This window comes from Puma concolor, chromosome D2 (assembly GCF_028749965.1).
Source record: "Puma concolor isolate L17-30 chromosome D2, mPumCon1.1.hap2, whole genome shotgun sequence".
NCBI lineage: Eukaryota > Metazoa > Chordata > Mammalia > Carnivora > Felidae > Puma > Puma concolor.
The window spans coordinates 46,615,943-46,638,544 of record NC_141677.1 but is presented as its reverse complement, the minus strand read 5'-3'; the positions used below and the strand labels follow the sequence as shown (position 1 = coordinate 46,638,544).

At 47.5% G+C, this 22,602-nt stretch overlaps 2 protein-coding genes across 3 annotated transcripts in view; one reads left to right on the top strand and one right to left on the bottom strand.

Moving 5' to 3' along the window:
- Positions 1-4,684: 4,684 nt before the first annotated feature.
- Positions 4,685-21,892, bottom strand: ZNF488 (zinc finger protein 488). Of its 2 annotated transcripts, none has more exons than XM_086680207.1 (2): positions 21,623-21,892; positions 4,685-9,169 (listed from the first exon to the last, which is right to left on the bottom strand). In XM_086680207.1, exon 2 carries the CDS (start codon positions 9,009-9,011, stop codon positions 8,040-8,042), a length of 972 nt encoding a protein of 323 aa, XP_086536333.1. In that variant the 5' UTR covers positions 9,012-9,169; positions 21,623-21,892; the 3' UTR covers positions 4,685-8,039. The 2 variants fall into 2 exon arrangements, with proteins under 2 accessions (XP_086536333.1, XP_086536334.1); XM_086680208.1 differs by lacking the exon at positions 21,623-21,892 and adding an exon at positions 16,322-16,445.
- The window catches only part of LOC147576037 (anthrax toxin receptor-like), a 58,901-nt gene continuing 55,808 nt past the window's right edge, over positions 19,510-22,602 (top strand). The window contains exon 1 of the mRNA XM_086680206.1: positions 19,510-22,461. Coding sequence (XP_086536332.1) covers positions 22,187-22,461 — 275 coding nt within the window. The 5' untranslated portion in view covers positions 19,510-22,186. The remainder of the gene's footprint in view (positions 22,462-22,602) is intronic.

Sequence of the window (22,602 nt, the reverse complement as noted above, 5' to 3'; positions counted from 1 at the left end):
TCTCTCTTCTGGGCTTCACAGTGCAGAGACAACCATTTTTTTTTAATGGAACACCTCACGAATTTGCATATCATTCCTGTGCGGGGTCCACGCTAATCTCAGTACCATAGACAGACATTTCAGTACATGTGCTGCCGAAGCGAGCACTGCACAACCATTCTTATCATTTCTGCAGGAGTCAGTGGACACTCAGTCAAGCTCAGTAATTCACAGGGGCTTACATAGGCAGCACAGCGGACATTCACCCTACTTTAGGCCACCCAGCAAAGGCACACCCTCTGAATGTTCAGAGAATCGCTCCCCATCTGATCCTGTGGGAAACAGACTCCCTAAGAAGCAGTGAGGCATTTGGGAGCCCTGTCTGGGTGGATAGGCCAGGACAGCTACTTCCCAGCTATGGAACTCAGGGCAAGTCACTTTGCCTCTCCAGGCTTCAGTCTTCTCATATGTACAATGAGATCCACAATAGCACCTTTGGGGCTATGAAGATGAAAAAGGTTAATCCAGGGGCGCCTGGGTGGCTCAGTTGGTTGAGCGTCCGACTTCAGCTCAGGTCATGATCTCGCGGTCCGTGAGTTCGAGCTCCGCGTCGGGCTCTGGGCTGACAGCTCAGAGCCTGGAGCCTGTTTCAGATTCTGTGTCTCCCTCTCTCTCTGACCTTCCCCCATTCATGCTCTGTCTCTCTCTGTCTCAAAAATGAATAAACGTTAAAAAAAAATTTATAAAAAAGAAAAAGGTTAATCCAGTGCCCAGACAATGTCACCTGTCACCATTTCCCCACTACCAAACTGGACACACCACAAGTTCACTTTTCCAGCTTCCCGGCAGCAGGGTACGGGCACAGGGTTCTTTCTGGGCCAATCAGAAGTTCCTATGAAGAATGTTTAATCTGTTTAAGTAAGTTGAATGGGTTTTTTAATGTTTATTTATTTATTTTGAGAGAGAGAGAGAGAGCACGCACAGAAGCGGGGGCGGGGTGGGGAACAGAGAGAGAGGGGGAGAGAAAGAATCCCAAGCAGGCTCTGCATTGTCAGCACAGAGCCTGATGTGTGGCTCGATCTCACAAACCATGAGATCGTGACCTGAGCTGATACTAACAGTCAGACGCTTAATTGACTGAGTCACTCAGGAGCCCCAAACACGTTGAATGTTTAAACAAGTGATAGCTGGGCAGCAGCAGCAGCCAGGTGCCCCATGTGCAGGGCAGCATAGCCATGCCCCTACTCAGCAGGGATGGCAGCAACGTCCTCCATAGGCCACCCTGGCTGACCTTGGCTGAGGTCCTGCTGACCAGCTCCTTTTTCCTGCCCACTGTCCAGCTCAAGCCCCCAGCCTGCCCATCAAATACTGGGTGCAGCCCAGGCTCCCCTCAAGACATCCAGGCGAGGGGCAGGTGAGCTTTGAACCCACATCTGTCTGGCTCCAAAGACCCTGATGTTCCCACCATACCATGAAGAGGTCCTGGGCTCAGCCTGGGGAGAGGGTCTATAGTGGGAGAAGCAGACCCAGAGGGTCCCATGCAGACCAAAGGGAAAGGGTCAGCGTTCCTGAGCCAGCTCTCTTACACTCTTACCTGCTTGGAGACAGAAGGCTGGAGAAAAAGGAAAAGGAAAGGCTTCTCTTCTGGTGGCAGAACCAGGTGACCCACAGCTGCCTAGCAGCCTCTGTTCCGAAAGACTACAGGCCCATTTTGCTCTTGATGTCCCAGTATGAGCTCATCACCTCCACCTTCTCTCACCTTACCTGGATAAGGTCTGCTCCTGCCCCCAGGACCCCATCCTGTACACAACTACCCCTCCCTCCTGAAATTAGGGCAGAGATCTGAGAGTTAACCCCAGCTCCCTCCTCTCTGCTCCCACCACCACTCCTACCCAGGTATCTACATAATCACCAAGACACTAAATGAGTTGTCAGAATTAATAGTTAATAGTTCATTCCCCTCTCCCTTGTTTTGGGGTCCTGGTTTGGTTCCTAAATCCCCACCACAGCCTCCTACCCCATTTCTGTGGCCCAGCCTGCAGTCAGGGCCACTGTTCTGCCATGTCCCCCCTGTCAGGTCCCCCCTGCTTGAGGACCCCTTCAAGGCACCACTGATCTGTGGTGAGAGGGACCGGGCCAGGCTATCCTCCCCATCTCCCAAAGGTAACCCCAGCCCACAGACAGGCTGAACCTTTACTTCACCATCAGGATCCTTGCTGGAGACTTGGCCAAAGACCCCAGTCCAGCAGAGGCCAGGGACCACACTGGAGCATCAGAGGGGAGGACCCCAACTTTTCTCCCATCTCACTCACCTTCCTGCTTCCTATGTCCCTGCATCTGCCTACTCAGCCCATCACATGGCCAATGGTCATGTTTGTGTGTCAGTGAGGGCCTTGGTTATCCACACAGCTTTAGTGCAATGAAAGAACATGACTCAGAAAAAAAGGATGCATACCAAATTACTTGTGGGCGAAGAAGCCTGCCTAGGAGATCCCCACTGGAGGGCGCCTGTCTCACATTTCCTGGGTTCCATAGGATTAACTGCCACCTGGCCTAAGGACCTCCTTGCTTCCTTGCTGATGAGAGAGGCTGGAAGTGAAAATAGCCTGCTAATCCAAGAGGCTTAGAAATAGCGAGGGTATCAGAGGCCACTGGCTTCCTGTCTCCTACCCCAGGACAACACAAGATGACCAGGGAAGAAGATGTTAAATTTAAGGAACCCCAACCCTCCTTCCAGAATGTACTGCCTCTCAACCCCCACTAAAAATTAGTGTCTGAAAATCCCTAAGAAGTGGTACAAATCAAAGCCTATTGGAGAATAATTTATTTTTAAAATAGAAGTTTTTTTCCTATGGGATCTATCTCTTATGATATGATTTTTAGTCCTCTCTCAAGACTTCTTCTCCAAACAAAATAAACAAATTATACAATTAACCAGGGTGTGTAAAGCCCTCTCTGAAGAGAAGTGGCCTGCAGGGGAGGTCTGTAGCCTCCAGAGGGAGCCAAGAACCTTCCAAGGAAAGGGAGGATGCAAAATTTGCCTTGGAACAACTGGTGAATTTCTCCCGTATGTGAGGGGTTCTCTTATTGTGCCCAGAAGAATAGGGCCAGGCCCAGCACCCAGCCTCTTCCAAGTCTGGATGCATAACGGAGTCAGGGGTTTCCACAGCTGGTCATTTCTCCCCCTCCCCACTAATGTGCTTCCTTAAATCCATGTTATTCTGGGCATTGGTTTTTTAAAAACTGAATCACCAATTTCACATACAGTCCTGATTTTCAACCTCTCTTGAGGCCTGCATTCAGTCTGGTGCTAAAGAGCCTTCACCATAGACAAAAGAGCTCTAGATGTCAGGTCCAACCTCCCTCCTCTACCCTCCCTTTCCCTAAGCTCAGTGGACTTCACTCCTGTTCATTAATTATACAGTCTAATTATACAGTTATTTGACTAGGATACCCTGTCTTCAAGGTCTAAGATTCAGGAAGGGGCCAGAAGTTGAAATCCAGGATACCAGACTTGTTAAGGTTTCACTTCTCTTCCAGATAAAAGCAGGTGGCGGGGGGGGGGGGGGGGGGGGAGGGTTGGGGGAGTGGGAGAGGAGGCAGATTTTAGTTAAAATTGAGAACTAAAATGGACCTGAATTCCAAATGTCTTATTTTAGCCTCATTAGCACATGTTGAGGTCTCTTAAAAATCTTCTTTGAATGGCTGCTGCTTGGGAGATTTCTATATATACATTGCTGGGGCACCTGGGTGGCTCAGTCGGCTAAGTGTCCAACTTAGGCTCAGGTCGTGATCTCATGGTTCGTGGGTTTGAGACCCACATCGGGCTGTCTACTGTCAGGCCCTGTGCTGACAGCTCGGAGCGTGGAGCCTGCTTTGGATTCTGTGTCTCCCTCTCTCTCTCTCTCTCTCTCTCTCTGCCCCTCCCCCACTTGCACTCTGTCCCTCTCTCAAAAATAAACATTCAAAAAAAAAAAAAAAAAGGTATACATTGCCATTTTCCCAGCCACTATAAGGTATTTTCCCTAGCCTATTCCAAGAAATTAGCCAAGACTTTCTGAGCATTGACTCAATGGTTTTTGTGTGACATGCCTAATGACAACATTGGCAGAAAATCAAGGCCCAAGATCCTGGAAGAGGTGGAGGAGAGAAGACTGAACACATTGGAGGACAGAGGCAAAGACACCTCTGTATGGGGAGGTGCAGTATGGGGAGACCGCATGAAGCCAAGAGAGATTACCTTCTTAGGTGGGGCATGTTGTGGAACTTTCTGCAAACTTGAAAGACAGGGGAGGAATTTGAAAATAACAGATTGCATATCCTACCAGAACCTACAGGATCAGGGTACAGAGCAGATTAAATTAGATATAGAGAATTTAAGAAATGTGGCAATTCTTACTCCAGAATTATAGAGGAAAATTCTTACCTGCTGATGTGATGTTTTGTGGCAACATCACCAGCCAAACTCTTAACTAGTATGGAAGGTGGCAGAGGGACCTTGGGCAAAGTCATGATTAAAAGTGACTACTCTCCAATATGGCTGGAAGGGCAGGAGAGAAGAAGGGATGAGACAGGATTTGACGGCCAAGGGGACTTTGGGAACCCAGTCTGGTGATAAGTAGGAGCTGCCACATTAATCAACCGCAAAGTCTTCACCTCCATAAGTCATCTTGGAGTTTGTCAATTTAAATGGCTGCAAAGCACCTCGCATGTCCATCCGTTTTTATTAAAATGAATTCCATCTTACAAAGTTGAGTTGGGAGAAGAAGTTCTGTTATGCTTCTTCATAACTTTTATTTGATTAACTTTTTTTTTTTCAAAATGTCTCCCTTGCTTGAAAATGACACGGTTGCTGTTAGTAGTAATTCTGTGTGCGGCCACAGGCAATGTTCTTAGAGGCATGCGGGCGGGTCAGGGAAGATGCCTGGACCGGCATTTCAGGAGTCCTAGCCTTGACCTCACCACCACTCGCCCTGCATCACTTTGCAGGTCAGCTCACCAGTGGACCTCAGTGCTCACCCCTATACACTGGAAGGATGGACTGGAAGTCTAGAGTCCCTTTCCATTTTAAATTTCTATTCGGTCTTAAGTGCACTTATGACTTTAAAAAGGGAGTTCACAGAAATACGGACCAATCCAATAAGCCAGAAGAGGATGGCTGTGCACACCATTTGACAGATGTCAAAACACTATGAGCAGCTGGCTCAGGGTTTGTCAGGGGCGAGACTGGATCTAGGCATCTCATTCATGCATGCAACAAAAGTCTGTTGAACAACTACTATGTGCCTTCATTGTCCTTCCTGCTGGGGATACAGCAGTGAACAAAACAGCAAAAATCTCTCGTGGAGCTTAGGTTCTAGTAACAGGAGAGACGCTGTAAATAATACAAATCAGAAAACTCATGTAGCAATCAAGATATAGAGAAGTGCTAAGAAAAGGGTGATAGGAAATGTGGGGGTGTATGCAGGCTGCAAGTTTAAGTTCCAGAAGGGGTCAATGCCTGGTCCTAAACCCTACTTTTTAAACCATCCATGATACCATGTGACCCACATGCTGAGCAGATGTGTGGCAGGCTGGGAAGGATGTGAGTGGTCCTGGGGCCTTATTCTTGTGCTGCTTCTCCTGAACCTATGATCTTAGGAAAGAAGCTTACCCTCTCGGCGGTTTGTTTCTTCTTCAGTAACATGGGAATTAAATATCTACCTCCTGCACCTGTCATAGGTTAAAGGCTATATGTCACCACATAGTGTGGAGCCTCAGGTTCACACTCCCTAAGATGCCCTTTCCTGTATCACATGGATAGCAGGGGAAGGTTCCCCCCAGCTCCAGCCCTCTTCTGTGGGTAAAGGGACCACCCTGCAGAGCCTCCCTTTTCTCTCTCAGGGAGGGGGTCCTCCAAACCTCCCTGCAAGAATGGAGATGCTCTGTTGGTGCCTGCAGGGAGCATTGCTGGCTCCTTCCACATGCAGAGGAAATGACTCAGGGGGTCTTCTCCTCTCCTCCAGCCCACCCTTCTCACTGCAATCAGAGGCCCCCTCAAAGTGCCTCTTGGAGCCATCCTTCCCGTGCCCTGGGCCAAATTCCTGTCCTTTGAGGCCTTCCTACGTCTCCATCTCAGAGGGCCCCACTCAGTCCTCCTCACACCAGACTTGAAGCATCCTAGAGCCTCTGTAGCTCTGCCCCCCCCCCCCGCCTTCTCCCCAGCTACTACCCTCCACCTGCACCTCCAGCATCTGCTGGACTTGGATGATCTGCTCTTGCCCCTGCTCCTCAGGAGGCCTCAGGGGGCACTGCACTTACTCCCACAGGTCTGAGGTGCACCTGCTTCCGTGTGCCAGGCACCCCACACGGGCTTTTGTTTGGCATCCATCATGCTGCACACCAGGCATTGTGCACCCTGAACAAGGACCATGGGCCGAATTCACTGGGCCTCCCCCAGGGCCTGACACCGAGCCTGGCACAGCAAGGGTACCCAGGAAGGCCAATAAATGGGTGACTGAATGGCTGGCGATGGGTGCAGAATGGCTGGGTGTGTGGGTGGGAGGCGGGGAGAGGGTGAGCGAGAAGGAGGGTGGGCCGGGTGGGACAGGCTCTCACCAGGACCCTGTGTATGCATGGAGAGGGAGAGAAGAAATGGAGCTTGGGGGGTGTTTGGACGGGTCACTGGCCACTGTCTGAGATGCCCACACCAGCTCCTTCCCAACCACAGCCTGAGCTCAGTGCCAGAGGCCCCACCAGAGGGTTGGACACTGCTGGTCAAATGAACAAATCCTGAAAGTGCAGGGGAAACCAGTCAAAAGAACGCCTAACTGGAAAGAGCTCCCAACGAATGGCCTTCCCACAAACTAGCCCGAGTTACATCAGAGTTTATGACCTGAGGTTTGCGAGGGCAAATGCAGATGAAAAGAACAGTCACCGAGAGAAGCGCAACATGCAGTAGATAATGGTAACCACAACGCTCCGAATTCTCACCATGTTTTAAGTCTCAAGCTTTTGCACCATGCTTGCTTGCTGAGAGATAATGGGTGTGTGTGTGGGGGGGGGGGATGTTGCTCCTTTCTCCCCCTTCCACATATTCAGCATGTGAAGAACCATGGACCAAGTGTGTCAGCTGAACGACTGGTCCCAACTCTTCATGCCTCTGTAGTAGGACCTTACATCCGCTCCCTCATCACGGCTTCCCTGTGGGCAGGTGGCACATTTCACCCACTTGCTTTGGGCTTGGTCATTGACTCGCTTTGGCTGGGAGGCTGCTAGTAGAAGTGACCCAAGCAGAGACTTGAGGTGTGCTTGTGTGTTTGGATTTTCCTTCTTGTGCTCTGGGAATGACCATAAGAGAAGTATTATCTAGGAAGCCCACTAGTCCTAGAGTAACAGAACATGAACCTAAATATAATTTGCAACCTGGAGCCAAGCCCAGCCAAGCCCAACCCAACCCAGCCAACCCACAGACCTTCGAGCGAGAATTAGATGCTTTGGGTTGCTTGCCGCTGAGACTCTGTCATGGAACAACAGCTTACTAATCTGGACAATGATAACAAATATCATTCACTCAGGAATCACACTGTGCCAGGTGGCATCCTGGCTATTTTCCACACACCTTCCCACGTAACCATGACAACATCCCTAAGACACAGGTGTCGCCCTCTCCATTTGCAGAGAAGAAAACTGGGGCTCAGATGGTGAAAGCAATGTGTCCAAGGTCAGGGCTAATATGTGAAAGGTTAGTATCCAGGTTTGTCTGCCTCCAAAGCCCAGGCTGTGTGTCAAACTTGCCTCCATATGGAACAGGAGCAGGGCCTCTACTCCGTGCCTAGCAGTCTTGATACCCTAGGTTAGGAAAGTGTGTCATTTTATTTCATGACTTTATTTCCATCAAAATACATCAGAGCCAAGGACCGTCTTTTTCAAATGATGACCAAGTTCATCTATCAACTCCAATGCAGACAGCCCTGCAGACAACGATGACGAGCCTTTTCAAAGGAAGCACCAGTGAGCCATCTCCGCCCCACCGCCAAATGCTAGAAGCTGCATCCACAGGTCTGTTCCACAGCCAACCGCTAACTATGAGAAGTCATGTGCCTGGAGAGATGGTGGCGCTCCCGGAAATACTCATGGCAAATGGGACACGTGAGGGCCTCTTCTCTCAGCTTCTTAGAATGTAAGTCAGGCCCCACATGTTCCTTTTTGTGGTGGGACCGCATGTGGAAGACCAGGTCGGAGGTCAGGCGAAAGGAGAGGTTGCATTTTGCACACCAGTTCTGGGTGGACAGGCCCAGGGAGGTGAATGTAGGTGGCAGCAGGGCCCAAGTGGCAGTGGAAGAGGATGATGATGGTGTGGACATCTGGGCTGTGGCATGCTTTAGCCACAGTGTGGGGGCCCCCAGGAAAGCACTGCAGAGAGGAGCATTTTGTGGCAACGTCTGCAGGTTCCAGAAATCACCCACCAAAAACTTAGAATTCGAAAGCTGATCCCAACAAGGGACGTCTACCGTGTTGCTGAGTCCCAACAGCTCCCCAAGGGCATCTGCAGGTCCACGTGCCTGGAAGACGGAGGTTGGCCCAGGTCTCCCTGCTGGACACCTGGCTGGTTTGCTGAAGGCGCTTTTCTGCTCCCCTCGGGCTCCACTGGGCCACACAGAGGTCTTGCTGTCAGCCAGGTCCCTGGGGGTATCCTGGGTCAGCTTCTGGGCACCAGGCTGGCCTGTGGGGTTATCATGCTCCCTCTCCTTGGCCTGCACACCCTCCAGCCTCTTCTTGAGTCGAGGCACCTCTGTGAAAGCACTCTGCCCCTGTTCCCAGCACACCTTCTGGGCCATTGGCTTTCCCAGTCTGAGTTTTCCTGGGGTTGCTGACAGTGCCACCTCAGCAGAAGTCTCCTCCCGGCCACCACCACCCATGGCAGCCTCAGAGCCCAGGTTGTTCATTTTTTCCAGCAGCACTGGCTTGCAGCTCCAGCCCTGGTCAGCTTCACTAAGCCTCCATGTGTTTTCAGCCGAAGACCTCTGCAGAGCACCCTTCCCAGCAGCCATGACGACCAGCAGGCTGTGAGCCAGCTGAAGAAGGCGGACGCTCCAACAGCTGTCAGTCTTCAGGGCTTTGGTGTTGTGGAGGCCTTGCCCCGGGGAGGAACCGTGAGATTGGAGAGCTCCCCTGTTGGCTGGGCCAGCCACACTTGGACCACAGGACTCTGCACAGAGAGGAAGCAACAGCAGTGAGACACGAGCCCTCCATCTTCATTGTTTACATCCAAAGAATCCTGACTGCTATAGACACGACAGCTCACCCTGACTCAGAGCGCTATGCCACCTGCTTTCACCTCCAGGACTCCGTCGGGGAGGAAGGACCACACTGCGTGACCCTGCCACCCAGGGACATGGCTCAGCATTGCCCCGCACCTGTCAGCATCCAGGCAGCAGCTGCCGTGTTCACACAGCACACGAGGTGTCCACCAGGCAGTTCTGACCCGGTTGCCAACTCTAATGTGCTTGCACCCTGATTTATGAAAGTTTTCATTTTTGTTTAGAGCATTCTTGCTACTCAGCATGCCAATGTTTCTTCCACAGCATCAGAAGTGCCAGGGCACAAGCACCTGGGGACTGGAGCTCCTGCAGCACAGGTGGCCAGAGGGTAGAAGCTGGACAGTAAATGTCCAGGCATCCTGAGTAGGTCTGTGGTTGTACCTGGCCCCACTCCCACTCCGGGGGGGCAGCCACCTGTCCACCCGGCCCTGTCCCTTGGAACAAGCATGAGTCTACCCTGTATCCATTCAGACATTAATCCATTTCCTTCTCCTCTGCTCCCCTGTCAACTGTCCTCTCGTGCCGGCCAACCTGCTGGGCCTACTCAGGGAGACCAGCCTCCACTTCGGCCTGGAGGTGCTCAAGGCTCAGAGGAAAGACACTCACGGCCACATGTGAGGTGGCATTGAAGAGGAGAGAGTGCCACCAGCCCTGCTGGGGAGGCTTTCATACCTGCCCTCCCCTAATCAACTCCACCAGCCAGTTCTTGAAAACAGGACACCCATCTTCAAGCTCCCCAATCCCAGCTGGTGAGCAGCACTGGCTGAACCAGACCCCACTGAGTGTTCTGAGTTTTCATAGCTAGAAAGCAGTTATCCTCAGGCCTGCTCAGGTCCTCAGGTCCTCAGGTCCTATCCTCAGGTCCTCAGGCCCAGGAGGACCGTGATGAGTGGGCAACCAAGTCCCTTCCTCACAGGGACCTCCACGGGCTTGTTATTCATAAACATCACTGGGCTCAAGTCAGCTCCCGCCCACCTGTAAACAGAAGCACAGGTACCCTGCCCTCCTTCTCTCTGTCTCAGTGGCAAGAGTGTGGACAGGTGTTTTGCACGTGTTACCTCCTTCCACCTTCACTGCGCTTGGAGGACCGTCACCCTCTTTCACAGAGGAAGAGGACATGGGTTCTGGAAAGCTGAACACCCCGTCTGAAGTCCTCTGCAGCATGAGGCACTGCTGGGAATGAAACCCAAGGGTGTGTCCCCAAAGCACGCTTTGGTTGAACTGCCCATGTGGCCCTCACGATACCCCAAGTGGTGAGCACCGAGTCCAAACTATATGCTTCCAGGGGAGTCCAAGCCACTCCTAACATCCTTTCCGAATTCATTCTCAAATGGGGTGCCTTTGGCATCAAAGTTTTGTGCTAGCTTATGCTTCTTGAAGAGGCAGAGGCGACCATGCCAGTCTACCAAGTGTCCCTGCACTGACCATCCCACCTCTCTCAACCTCAATGTCCTGTCTATAAACTAGAGCTGGTGCTAAATTATCTCACTGTGCTTTCCAGATCTACCAGTGTATGACTACTTGAGATGAAGCTGATTCTCCCTCATCCTCAAAGAATAGCTGGTGTGCTTGAAGCCTCTCTGCTGAGCTTCTGAACTCACAAAGACGCACACGCACCCAGATACACTCACACCCTCACATGTACTCACACACGCTACACTCACACCCTCAAATACACATATACTCACAGACACACATACACACACACATATGATCGCACACACTTACATACACTCACACTGGAATACTCATACACACACAAACATCCCTTCTCTAACCCTTCTTTCTCCACCCAGCTCTGCCTCAGACAGCCCTCCAGATTATATTTTAGAACCATACAATGTCTTCCCCGAGCCTGGGCTGGAGCCCACCCTGCTGTCCTCCCGGTCCTGTTGCACCCCTACATCCCTTTGGCAGACAGCTCTACTGGGCTGTCTTCACAGCTTTGCCAACCACAGTCAGGTAGACCTAGTTTTCAGAAGTGTCTGGAGTGCCCTGAGCCACAGATGTTACAACCCTGCTTTCAGCATTCAAATTTAGAATATGGGATCTTACTGCAGGACGAAATATTTGCTACCAGGGATGCTTTGTGATATGAGAATAGAAGTGACTGTTTATTGACTATGTAAGTGAATACGTGCCAGAGATGCTAAAAGGCTTCGTATGCCTTATTGCATGGAATTTTCATGATAACCACACAAGGGAAGCTGCATGATCCAACCCAAGGGCATTAATCTCCAACCTAACAAATGCCACGTTGCTAAAGGCAGCACTGCCTTCCAGCTTCCTAGACCAATATGGGCCTGGATTCTGCCAATCATTATGTTAGACATTCACCCATCTTCATGCTCCATCAATTTTATTATTCAAATCTTAATCATAATAATGAGAACAACAGGAGGAGGAGAAAGAAAAGGACATGATAATAATGATGATGATGATAATAATAATAATAATAATAATAATAATAATAATAATATTGGGGCACCTGGGTGGCTCAGTCAGTTAAGCATCTGACTTCAGCTTAGGTCATGATCTCACAGTTCATAGGTTCAAGCTCTGCATCGGACTCTGTGCTGACAGCTCAGAGCCTCAAGCCTGCTTCAGCCCTCTCTCTCTCTCTCTGCCCCTCGCACACATACGCTCTTTCTTTTTCTCTCTTTCTTTGTCTCAAAAATAAACATTAAAATTTTTTTAAATAAAATAATAATAATAATATTGAGGAGGAGAAGAAGAAGAAAAGGAGAAGACGAGGGTACTGAACTAGCTGGGGACCTTTGGCATGACCAAGCTCCCAGAGGGTCACCTCTTTCTCATGCATCAGCACTGCTGGGGTAAGGTCACTCACACAAGTGCAAACAATGTCCTACAAAATTCTATCTGGGGCTCCCTCTAACTGGTCCATTCTGTCTATGACATTGCCAGATTGAAGCCTCTCACAGCCGAAATGACATGTGCCTGGCGTGGCCTGTCCCCAGTGAGCCTGTGCCAGCTCCTGACACTCCTCTCTTCTTCTCGAAGGACTCACAGGCCCTTTCCCAGGGTCAGCATCAGACTCTGGGTCTCATCCAGCTCCAGGATCCATGCACCTCCCCTGTGATCCAGCTCTCAGATGACCTGAGCAGATGTATGATGTCACCTCTGGGGTCACATCATGCCCTGGCCAGTGAGTTCCGGGTCAGGAGATCACAGGCACAGCAGCTTGGTGCTGCCTTGCTCCTTCTTCCTACGTGGACCTACCCATGCCCTTTGTCACTAGAGACGGTTCTCAGCCAGACATTCCAGTGGATGTATGCAGCCCTTGTTGTCCTTGTTCCCATGCAATCTTAAGGGGCCCTTTGCTGTCCCTCCACTGTCCTCAATAGCCTCAGTTCATTCTGGGCTCTCGACCCAGACACTATTTACTCGTCCTCTTCACTCTGTTATGTGTGTCCTGAGAAGGGTTCTCTTGTCCTCCTTGGATCTCTTCAGTCTGAGCTCAGCAAGATAGTCTTCTGAGTCACACAGACATTGTTCAGTGCCACCCCGTGTCTTCTGACTGAGAGGACCTGATTTCAATCCCACACTTTGCAACATTTCTGAGCCCTTAGATTGTGGGATAATGAAGTAATGATCTTTGAAATCTTCTGAATCTGAGTTTCCTAAGTTGATATGGTGTGACCACATCCAGCCTTCCCTGTCATACAGGATCCTTTTCCCTCAGACTCTCAATCTTCCTGGGCCACAGTGAGGATTCCACTGACCAACACAGGAACGGCTACCCACTTGGAGATGAAGACTCACCTATCCCACAGTGTTATAAGCATTGTGTCTCTGTTTATTACCCATTTCCAGGGCACTGAGTGCAGACTCCAATCATTCTTTCACCTGGGAAACACTGGCCACATTCTTCCATATTACTTTTCTGTTTGTGCTATGACTGGCCCATCCCATGTACTCATCAAGCCTTCCATCACATAGAGGTTAAGTGCATGGCCTCTTACGTCAGATGTCTGGATCAAACCCACCTCTGCTCTTACCAATCTTGTAACCATAGGCAAGGTGCTGATCCTCTCTCTGACGACTTTCTCATCTAAAAGAGGACCCTTTCTAAAAAGGATCATCCTGGGGTCCGCTTCACCAGGTGGTTGTAAAGATTAGATGGATTAATATACCTAAAGTATTAAAGAGCCTGGTTCAGTAAGTGTTAGGTAGCATCAATTTATCAATTATTATCACACTAGTACAAAGGGTCAGAGTCAACCTCATGGCTGCCTTCCCTCTACTCACGTGCTCCCTGGAACCAGGGCACAATACTGTTTAATGAGTGACCAAATGCCCTGGGCATTTTCCTCCTTCCCCCTTCATTCACAAAAGAAAGAGGTTTTAGCAAACAACTGGGCAACCTCATTTCCTGAGATATCTGAAGGTACTCTCCAGCCTATGTCAGCTGGCCAGTCTCCAGCTTTTCCAAGCTGCAGCTCACTCAGAAACTGGATCTTATTCAACGATACCATTTATATCACCAGCTAGTGTCTTCCTGTGTCTGCCTTCCTTTTTAGCTAAAACAGGAGCAGATAATATCTCCTGTGCTCCAATCATTTGATTTCCCTAGACTTTGGAGATGCTTCTCAGACCCTGAAGGAAGGTTCCAGAGGATAATTATCTATCCATCTCTTCTACGTATGGATTGTGATGTCCTGGGTTTTCCTGAGAAGGGAAATACACATGCATCTTCCTAGCTCTGGACCCCTGAGAAAATTAAAAACTGGAGAGTTATCCAGGCTTTCCTGGAGGCTGGCTGGTAGTGTCATTGGAGCTGGGAGAGGGGAAGGCTTCCCAGCCAGTCCCCACAGGCTCTATGTCCAGCTCTGCCTACACCGCTTCAGCAGCAATGCGTATTGTGTTCAAGAAAAACCAAATGCAGGACTCCCAGGATGCAACCACACATCAGGGCCATAATGACGTCAGCAGGAGTCCTAACACAATTTGGCCATGTAGACCAATTTCAGTGGCAGCCTTCAAGGGTAAGTCCATGGCTTGTACATCAAACTGTTCAGCCAGATTCTACCTGATGCCAATGATAGCATAACCTTCTAGAAAAGAGAAACACAGCCTACTGAAAGAAGGAAAAGAAATTTAAAAGCACTGGAGCTCAACACAAAACCTTGAAAAAAATTTTTTTTTAATTTTGTGATTTTCTGTTTTAAAGAAAATTTGTCACTTCCTGGGTTTCTGAAAAAGAAATCTGCTAAGCAAAGAAGGTACGATATTTTTAAATCATTTGCAAAGCATCCCTTTCACTCCACCCCTCCAGAAGTTTGACACATCGGAAGTCAGTGGTACAATGACATAAAAGGCAATTTGACTCTTCGATGCAGAAAATAGTCCCCTGAATCAAAGTTCCAAGCATATACTTAAGAATTTGTCCAAATTCTTTGATTTAAAATGAAAAAATTCTTTCAATAAACACACTGCAATCCTCTTCCATATTTCATTTTTGTTTACTTCTTGTGTGATTTATGTAATGACAAATTTCCTTTTCCATAGCAACTGAAAAGTCAAATAAACTGAATAATCATTAAAAATCATAAACTAAAAGGTTAAATTATTTATTTGAAAAAAGCTTCAAGTGTTAGGTGGCAATTAATAGCTTTAAAAATAAACAGGTTTTCTTTTTACAACCATATGAGATATATATATATATATATATATATGTATATATATGGTACATACATACATATATATATATATCATGTGTGTATATGTGTGTTTGAACATACAGCTCTATAGATGTCATAAAAATATCATAAAATAATAAAATTGTCTCTGACAAAATTACATTGCTAACAAGAAACAAAACATTGCTTTAACATACAATACCTCTACTTTATTCTCCCCAAATTAGTCAGATTTGTTTTTCTAGATTTCTTCACTTAATATGTGTCTAAGATAATCTTTGATACTAAGATATTTTCAACTGTGGTCCTACCCAACATACACAAAAACATTAATTTTAAATGGCACAATAATTGCTATAAGATGCCTGTCTGATTCAACATACTGTCTGATTCAGTAATTTAATTTCTGCACATCAGCACCATTGACAAGTATGTATTTTAGAAATATACACTTAATTTCATGTTTTAACTCTCAGCTAACGTTTTCACACGCAAAGCCCTGACCTCCCTATTGTCTTCCCACAACTGAGCTCTGATTTCCACCCCTTCCCTCCCCACCAACCTGGCTTTACCCTACTTCCCCAGAAGGAAGGTGTGGGCCCCAATGTCCCCTAAATGTTTCTGCATGCTTTAGCTTCCCGGTGCGTTGTCTGTGCCTATTACTAAAGGCAAGTGTCAAGAAAGGATTCAATCAATTCCTTGTCTGTAAAACCAAGTATTTTCTTCCAGCTCACCATAAAAACTCAGATATTTACGACTGAATCATTTATGGGTTTTTTTTCCCCCAAAACAGACACTGAATGTGTTACGTGCTCAAATCTTTGGATATCATCTGTTGGGAGAAAGGATCTGGGGCAGATGCACCATTACCCTGGTGCCCAGCACAAGCCCTAGCTGACAGGGACAGAGCAACAACAGGATGAGAGGATGGGTGGATGGATAGATGGATGAATGAAAAGAATTGCTGCCCCAAAAGTCAACCTAGGAGAAGAAAAATCCAAGGCTGAATTCTTGGGGCGGGGAGGGGTGGGGGCAAAGGTAAAGACCACCGAGAGAGACAGAGAAGGAAGAAAAGAAGGGGTAGGACAGGGGAAATACGTAATGAAGAAGAGACAGACAAGAAAAAGTGAGATAGACGACAGAGAAAAACAGGAAGAGATAAGGAGACAAAAGAGGCAGAGAAGGCAGGGACTGGGGGGCACGGGGTGAAAAAAAAGGAGGGCGCGACCAAGGAAGCAGGCGTCCGAGGGGAGGAAAGAAGTGGGCGGTCAAGGGCAGGACGGAGCATTCTGCCCTAGGGAGAGGCCGATAGAAGTGGGATGAATCGCGCCGCCCACGTCCACTCGCGGCCCGTCCCGGGGGCAGGACGGCGCGTCTCACCTCAGCTCTCCCGCGGCGCTCTGGGCGCTGGAGACGCGCTGGCAGCCCCGGCCGCTTGCAGGTTGCACCGCGCGACACGCGTGTGGGAACCTAGCGCGCGAGCCCCGGGGGCCGGCCGGACCCCGCCCTCCCGGACTGCTCCCGCCTCCGGGGCGGGGCCTCGGGCACCCCACCCCCACGGCCCCTGCCGGGAGGGGCCTGAGAGTAGACGCCACCCGCCACCAGGGGTGCGGTAAGGACGCCCGGTGCGCTCGGCTCCGCGAAACCCCGGCCGCCGCTAGGTGGCTCGGCCTTGGCTGCAGCGGCGAGCCTGAGGGGGCGTCCTGGCGCCGGCCGCCGCGCCGCGCGAAAGCCCGGGTGCCTTTGGAGGCGGTGGCTGGGCCGCGGCGGAACCGCCCCTGCCTCTGCTCACTCGCCCTGGACGCGGCTACTTTTCGCTGGGGTCGACGGGCCCCCAGGCTACGGCCGGGACGTCCATGCGCGCGGTCTGCGCCCCGCCGCGGCGGGTCCCCCGGGCGTCCGGGCAGTCGTTCCCCTGCCCGCTGAGCGGCCGGGCAAACTGCATCTTCGCAGCGCCCCCGAGAATCTCCCTAACTTCAGCGGAGCCGTGCCTCCGCCTCGCCGCCTCCTCAGCTGTGAGATGGCCGCACCGCGCCAGGTCATGGTGAGTTCTGCGACCTCCCAGGAAGCGAAGGTGGCAGGGAACCGAACCACCCACGGAGGGTGGGATGGACCCGGCCCCAAAGAAGGGCTGGGGGACGGGAGGGAATGGCTTCTGAGTGGGCGACGGTCTTGGCAGGGCTTGAATGACCTCGTGGTGACAGGAGAGAAGAGATGGGAGAAGTGTCTCAGGTAACCAGAATTGTTGCAGTGGCAGCCAGATGTGCGGGTCACAGGGCATGAGCACAGAGACTGGAGTGCAGAGCAGATGAGACGAAGGAAGGGACATTGAGGGACTGAAAGGGAAACCAGTCCTGAGTCCCTGCGCCTTCCTTCCTTCAGTCACTCTGTAAATGTTCTGGACGCCCTTGGGGAGGCAGAGGGTGCAGGGACATAAGGTGACAGGCTCTGTGCTTTTCCCCAGGTTTGGAGTCCCTATTACACAAATAAGATTGTAAAGGAATGAAATGATGCTAAATCTGAGGTGGGGAAAGCTGATTCAGAATAAACATTAAAACTTTGCGGGGTGGTCCACAAAGCAAAACTTTTATTTTGGTGAATATGGAAATCCCTAATGTGAGCATTTATATAGCCTTAGTGAAGGAGAAGCTTAGAGGAAAATTTGTGCCCCCAAATGGTTATGTTATGGGGGAGGAAATGGTGAAAATAAAGGAGTTAATAACTGACCTAAAGTAGTTGAAAAAGAGTAGTAAAATTAAACCCAAAGAAAATGAAAGGGAGAATATATTAAAGAAAAAAAATACAGAAAATAGTAAAATAGTAAAACAAAGCCAAAGGTTATTTGAAAAATTGTTAATATAAATAATATTCTAATGAAATTGATTGTAAAACAAGACAGTGCTTCCCAATTTTTTTTTTTAAATTATAACCCCCCCCCCAGGAGCTTTTACAAACACATTTTTCCTTATAGGCTCATGAAATTTTAGTACCAAGGATTTATTGTATATCTCTTTATGTACTATGCTTTATAATTAAAAACTGTGAGACTAATTTTCACTCCCTTGGGGCAATATTCTCCCTGTTGTGAATGCATAGAATGAGAAAAGACACAAGTCATATTAGGAATTAAAAAGCTATAACCACAAATCGAGCAGAAAGTTAAGACTCAAACATATTCTTAACAACTTCATAACAATATGTGGAAATAAATATCCAAATTCCTAGAAAAATGTGGTACCTAAATGACTGATAAAAGAAATACAAGCACAAAATAATCCAGTGTGTTAGTCTGCTCAGACTGCCATAACAAAGTACCACAAAAAAGTTCCTTTAGGATGAGGGCCACATTCTTATGACTTCGTTTAACTTGAATCATCTCCTTATAGGGCCTGTCTCCAAATACAGTCACACGATGTGTTAGAACGTCATAATATTAATTGAGATGGGGGGGGGGCACATCTCAGTCCATAATGTTCAGTAAACATTAAACAAATGATATCAGTAGTTTTAAAAAATTCTCACAGGGGCGCCTGGGTGGCGCAGTCGGTTAAGCGTCCGACTTCAGCCAGGTCACGATCTCGCGGTCCGTGAGTTCGAGCCCCGCGTCGGGCTCTGGGCTGATGGCTCAGAGCCTGGAGCCTGTTTCCGATTCTGTGTCTCCCTCTCTCTCTGCCCCTCCCCTGTTCATGCTCTGTCTCTCTCTGTCCCAAAAATAAATAAACGTTGAAAAAAAAAATTAAAAAAAAAAATTCTCACAAAGAAAACACTAGGCAGAGATGATATTATACCAAGTATACGTGGAGTAGATTGTTGGGATCATGTTGAAACTACTTTCAAAAGGAAAGAAAGTAAAAATACCCCAAGCACATTTTCTGAGGCTATTATTACCTAATATAAAACCAGTTAAGAACAGCACAAAAAGAAGAAATTACAGATCAGCCTCACTCATGTTCATAGATAAAAAAAATTCTAAACTAATAGTAAACTCAATCCAGCAGTATTTACAAAAATTATCATGGCCTAGTCAGGTTTATTTATAAAATATTAAAATTGGTTTTATATGCATTAATGTAGTTAATCATATTAATAACTTACTGGAGAAAAATTATATTCATCACAAAGTATGCAGAAAGAGAATTTAGATAAAATTTAACACTCGTTCATGATTTGTAGCAAACCAAGAAGAGTAGAGAGACTTCCTAATCTGATAGATGTCCACCAAAAGCCTTTCATAAATATCATTCTTAATGGTGACGTATTAGAGGTATTTTTAAAGTCAAGAATGCCTCCATCACAGCTTCCAGTCAACATGTCATTAGAGAACTAGTCAGTACAGTGTTTTTTGGTTTTTTATTTTTTATAGAAACCAAAACAACTCTACAGATATATTTTAGAATAAGGGAGCTTAGCAAGTTAGGTGAATAATCAGTAAATTAATACATTTGTCCACAACACCAATAAACAGTTTGAAAACTTTGTTTTTAAAAATGCTATTTACAAGAGCTGCTATATATGTATATATATATCTATGTAAATATATGTGTATGTATGTATATGTATGTATGTATATATATAAGTACATATGTATATGTATACACACTGTAGGGAAAGGCACTTGGCAAAATGGTTTAAGATCTTTATAGGGAAGTTTATATGAAAGGCGTTGAATACGACCAAATAAATAGACACATTATCATGTTTACCAATAGGGGAGGCTAGATAGCAGATTCAAATCCTTTCAAATGTACCTATATATTTAATGTTATTATAATAAAATATTAAGAGCGTTTGGGAGGAGTGGAGAATTGGTGAGCTGAATCTAAAATTTACCTGAAAGAACAAGTGGCCATAAGAAAAATAAGGCGGATGATTTGCCCTGCCCTGCAAAGGCTTGCTGTAGAGCTCTGTATGTTAGATAAAATAACTGATGCCCTGTGTGTATCAGACTCAGCTGGGTTATCTTCTTGTAACAGCCCCCCACATATGATTAGCTTAAAAGCACAAACTTTATTTTCCACTTATATTCCATATCCTCCTGCATGTACATATCCACCTCAGGTTTCTAAGAGGGCATTGCACAACACAGGTGCTCACCTGAATCATACCTACGTTCTTAAGGATTCTATCCAGAAGTGGCACATGTACTTATGTTAACATTTCATTGGTGGAATCAAGTCCAAGCCTGCTATGAATGTGGCAGGGAAGCACAATCCTTCCTTACAGGAGTAAGGGACAGAAAGGAAAAATAACACAATCATCCATACTATAATAAGATAGTGTGGTATTGACACTATAAATACAAACCAACAGATGGATAAAAGGAATAGGACAGAGAGCACAGAACCACATCCACACCTATATGGGATCTGAAACACATCAGAGGTGACGTGCAAATCATTGAAAAAAACATAGAATAGTCAACAAATAGAAAAGGATGGTGCTGAGACATATATTTGGGAAAACATGGAGTAAGATCCCTAGCACAAATTGCACTTATTAATTAATTACAGTTTGATCAAAGGCTGCAATGTGAAATAAAATCTTTAAAACTTTTTTTAATTTAAATTTTTTCTTTTTAACGTTTATTCATTTTGTGAGAGACAGAGAGACACAGCCTGAACAGGGGAGGCGCAGAGAGAGAAGGAGACACAGAATCCGAAGCAGGCTTAAGGCTCTGAGCTGTCAGCACAGAGCCCGATATGGGGCTTGAACTCACTGACTGAATGATCATGACCCGAGCTGAAGTTGGACATCAAACCAACTGAGCCACACAGGCGCCCCTAAAATCTTTAAAATTTTTAGGATAAAGTGTGTCTCACCCCGACCTTAACAGGGGAGAATTACTTAAGTCAGATACAAAATCCTGCAAATCTTTAAAGTATAAAATAAGTCACATGCTAAAAGAAAATATTTGCAACAACTGATAAAGGATTAGAATCCAAAATGTATAAGGAATGCCAAAGAATCAATATGAAAAGCATAAACACCTGAATCAGAGAATGGATACAGGTAGGAACAAGCACTTCACAAACAGAAAAATGAATGAACCCAAATCTCTTGAACAGAAAACCATCAGAAATTATGGAAATGCAAATTAAGCCCACCATGAGATGTCTAATCAATAGATGAGTATGCAAAAATATGACAATAGCAAGTGTCAAACAAGGAAAAGCTAATATGCTAATGACATGCATACCAATCCTATCAATTCCAAATATCATTTAAGATATTCCATGGCTTTAAATACCACTCCCCAAAAAAACAAAATAAAAAACAAAATAAAACTGCCAACACAAAGCTTTTTATCACTTATCCTTTTTTGTAAATTCATACTGAAAGCTCTATTTTAAACTTAGAAGGATTTTTAGTGCATATCACACTTGTTTTGTACATGCAAAAAATGAATAAAACAAAATAAATCAGTTAAGGAATTTCTAAATACTTTTTGCATCTCATACTGACTCTTTGCAATCACTTTTGACTCAAGAGCTGTCAGTGCCTATGCTTTTCCATGGGGCACAGACAAGCCATCCCCATTCAGCCTTCTCTGCATTTCTGATCCACAGAACCTGTGCGCATATAAAATGGTTCTCTTGTATGTCACTACGTTTGGGTGGTTACACAGCAGTAGATAACCAGAATGTCCCTTATTCACAAAGAACTTTGAATGTTTACACAAACCTTCTAGGCCTTCTAGATCCTTCCATGTCCATGGGTGACTTCAGTGTTCACACCAATGACCATTAATTACTGTACTCTAGTCTTCCAGTTCATCGACCTCCTGGACACCCACAGGGATGTCCTTATCTAAACCACCTCAGCTGCCTTCTTTGAGTTACAAAAAGGCAGAGTCTTGGAGATTTTAATGGCCACCTATGAGGGTTTAGGGTAAGAGACAAATGGAGGCCTCATCTTATCCCCCATCCAAAGATCCCATGACTCCTGCCTGGGGTTGTCAACAGGCAGGACACTGAGCAGAGCTGCAGGTCACAAAGTCACCATGCCAACCTTCCTGTCCATCATAAGGGACATCACAGGGAATTCTGTCTCTGTGGGGCAGGGAAGGGCCACTCAGGTAGTGGGACTACTGCCCCAGATCCAGCTGTTTGCCTCTTCCGCCCAAAGGGCAGGTACCAGGTGGAGGCTCTAAGAGCACCTTGGAGAAAGAGCTTGAGAGAACAAGGCTCCAGGACACAGGGTTGAAGGGGAGACAGCAGATGAGGCAGAAGCCTGTGGTGGCCGGGCATGGCCAGCGCTGATCCCCCTGCTCCAGGAGAGAGTGGGGCCTCAGGGACAACTAAGAAAATGGGGAGCAGCAGCCTCTGGGTGCCAGGCCCTGCACTCTCCCTGCTCCTGCTCCTTTTCCTGCTGCTGCCACCTCCATTGCTGAGCACAGGGAGCTTCCTGCACCGCCTCCCAGCCTGGACACCCTTCCACCAGGGCACCAGGCACTACAGGAGCAAGATAGAGAAGCCAAAAACCTGCGAGGGTGCCTTTGATCTCTACTTGATCGTCGACACGTGAGCAGCCCTCCCACCCTGGGTGTTCTTCAGGGCACCTCTGACCTCAGGGTTACTGCTAGCATGAAGCGGTTCAAGTACACCCCAGCTTCTGAGAAAGGGGAGGTGGGAACAGTCTTGATCAGACCCAAGATAAGACCC

Excerpts from the sequence above, each read along its gene's own strand:
- ZNF488 (XM_086680207.1), bottom strand. The coding sequence starts at position 9,011 with ATGGCTGCTGGGAAGGGTGCTCTGCAGAGGTCTTCGGCTGAAAACACA.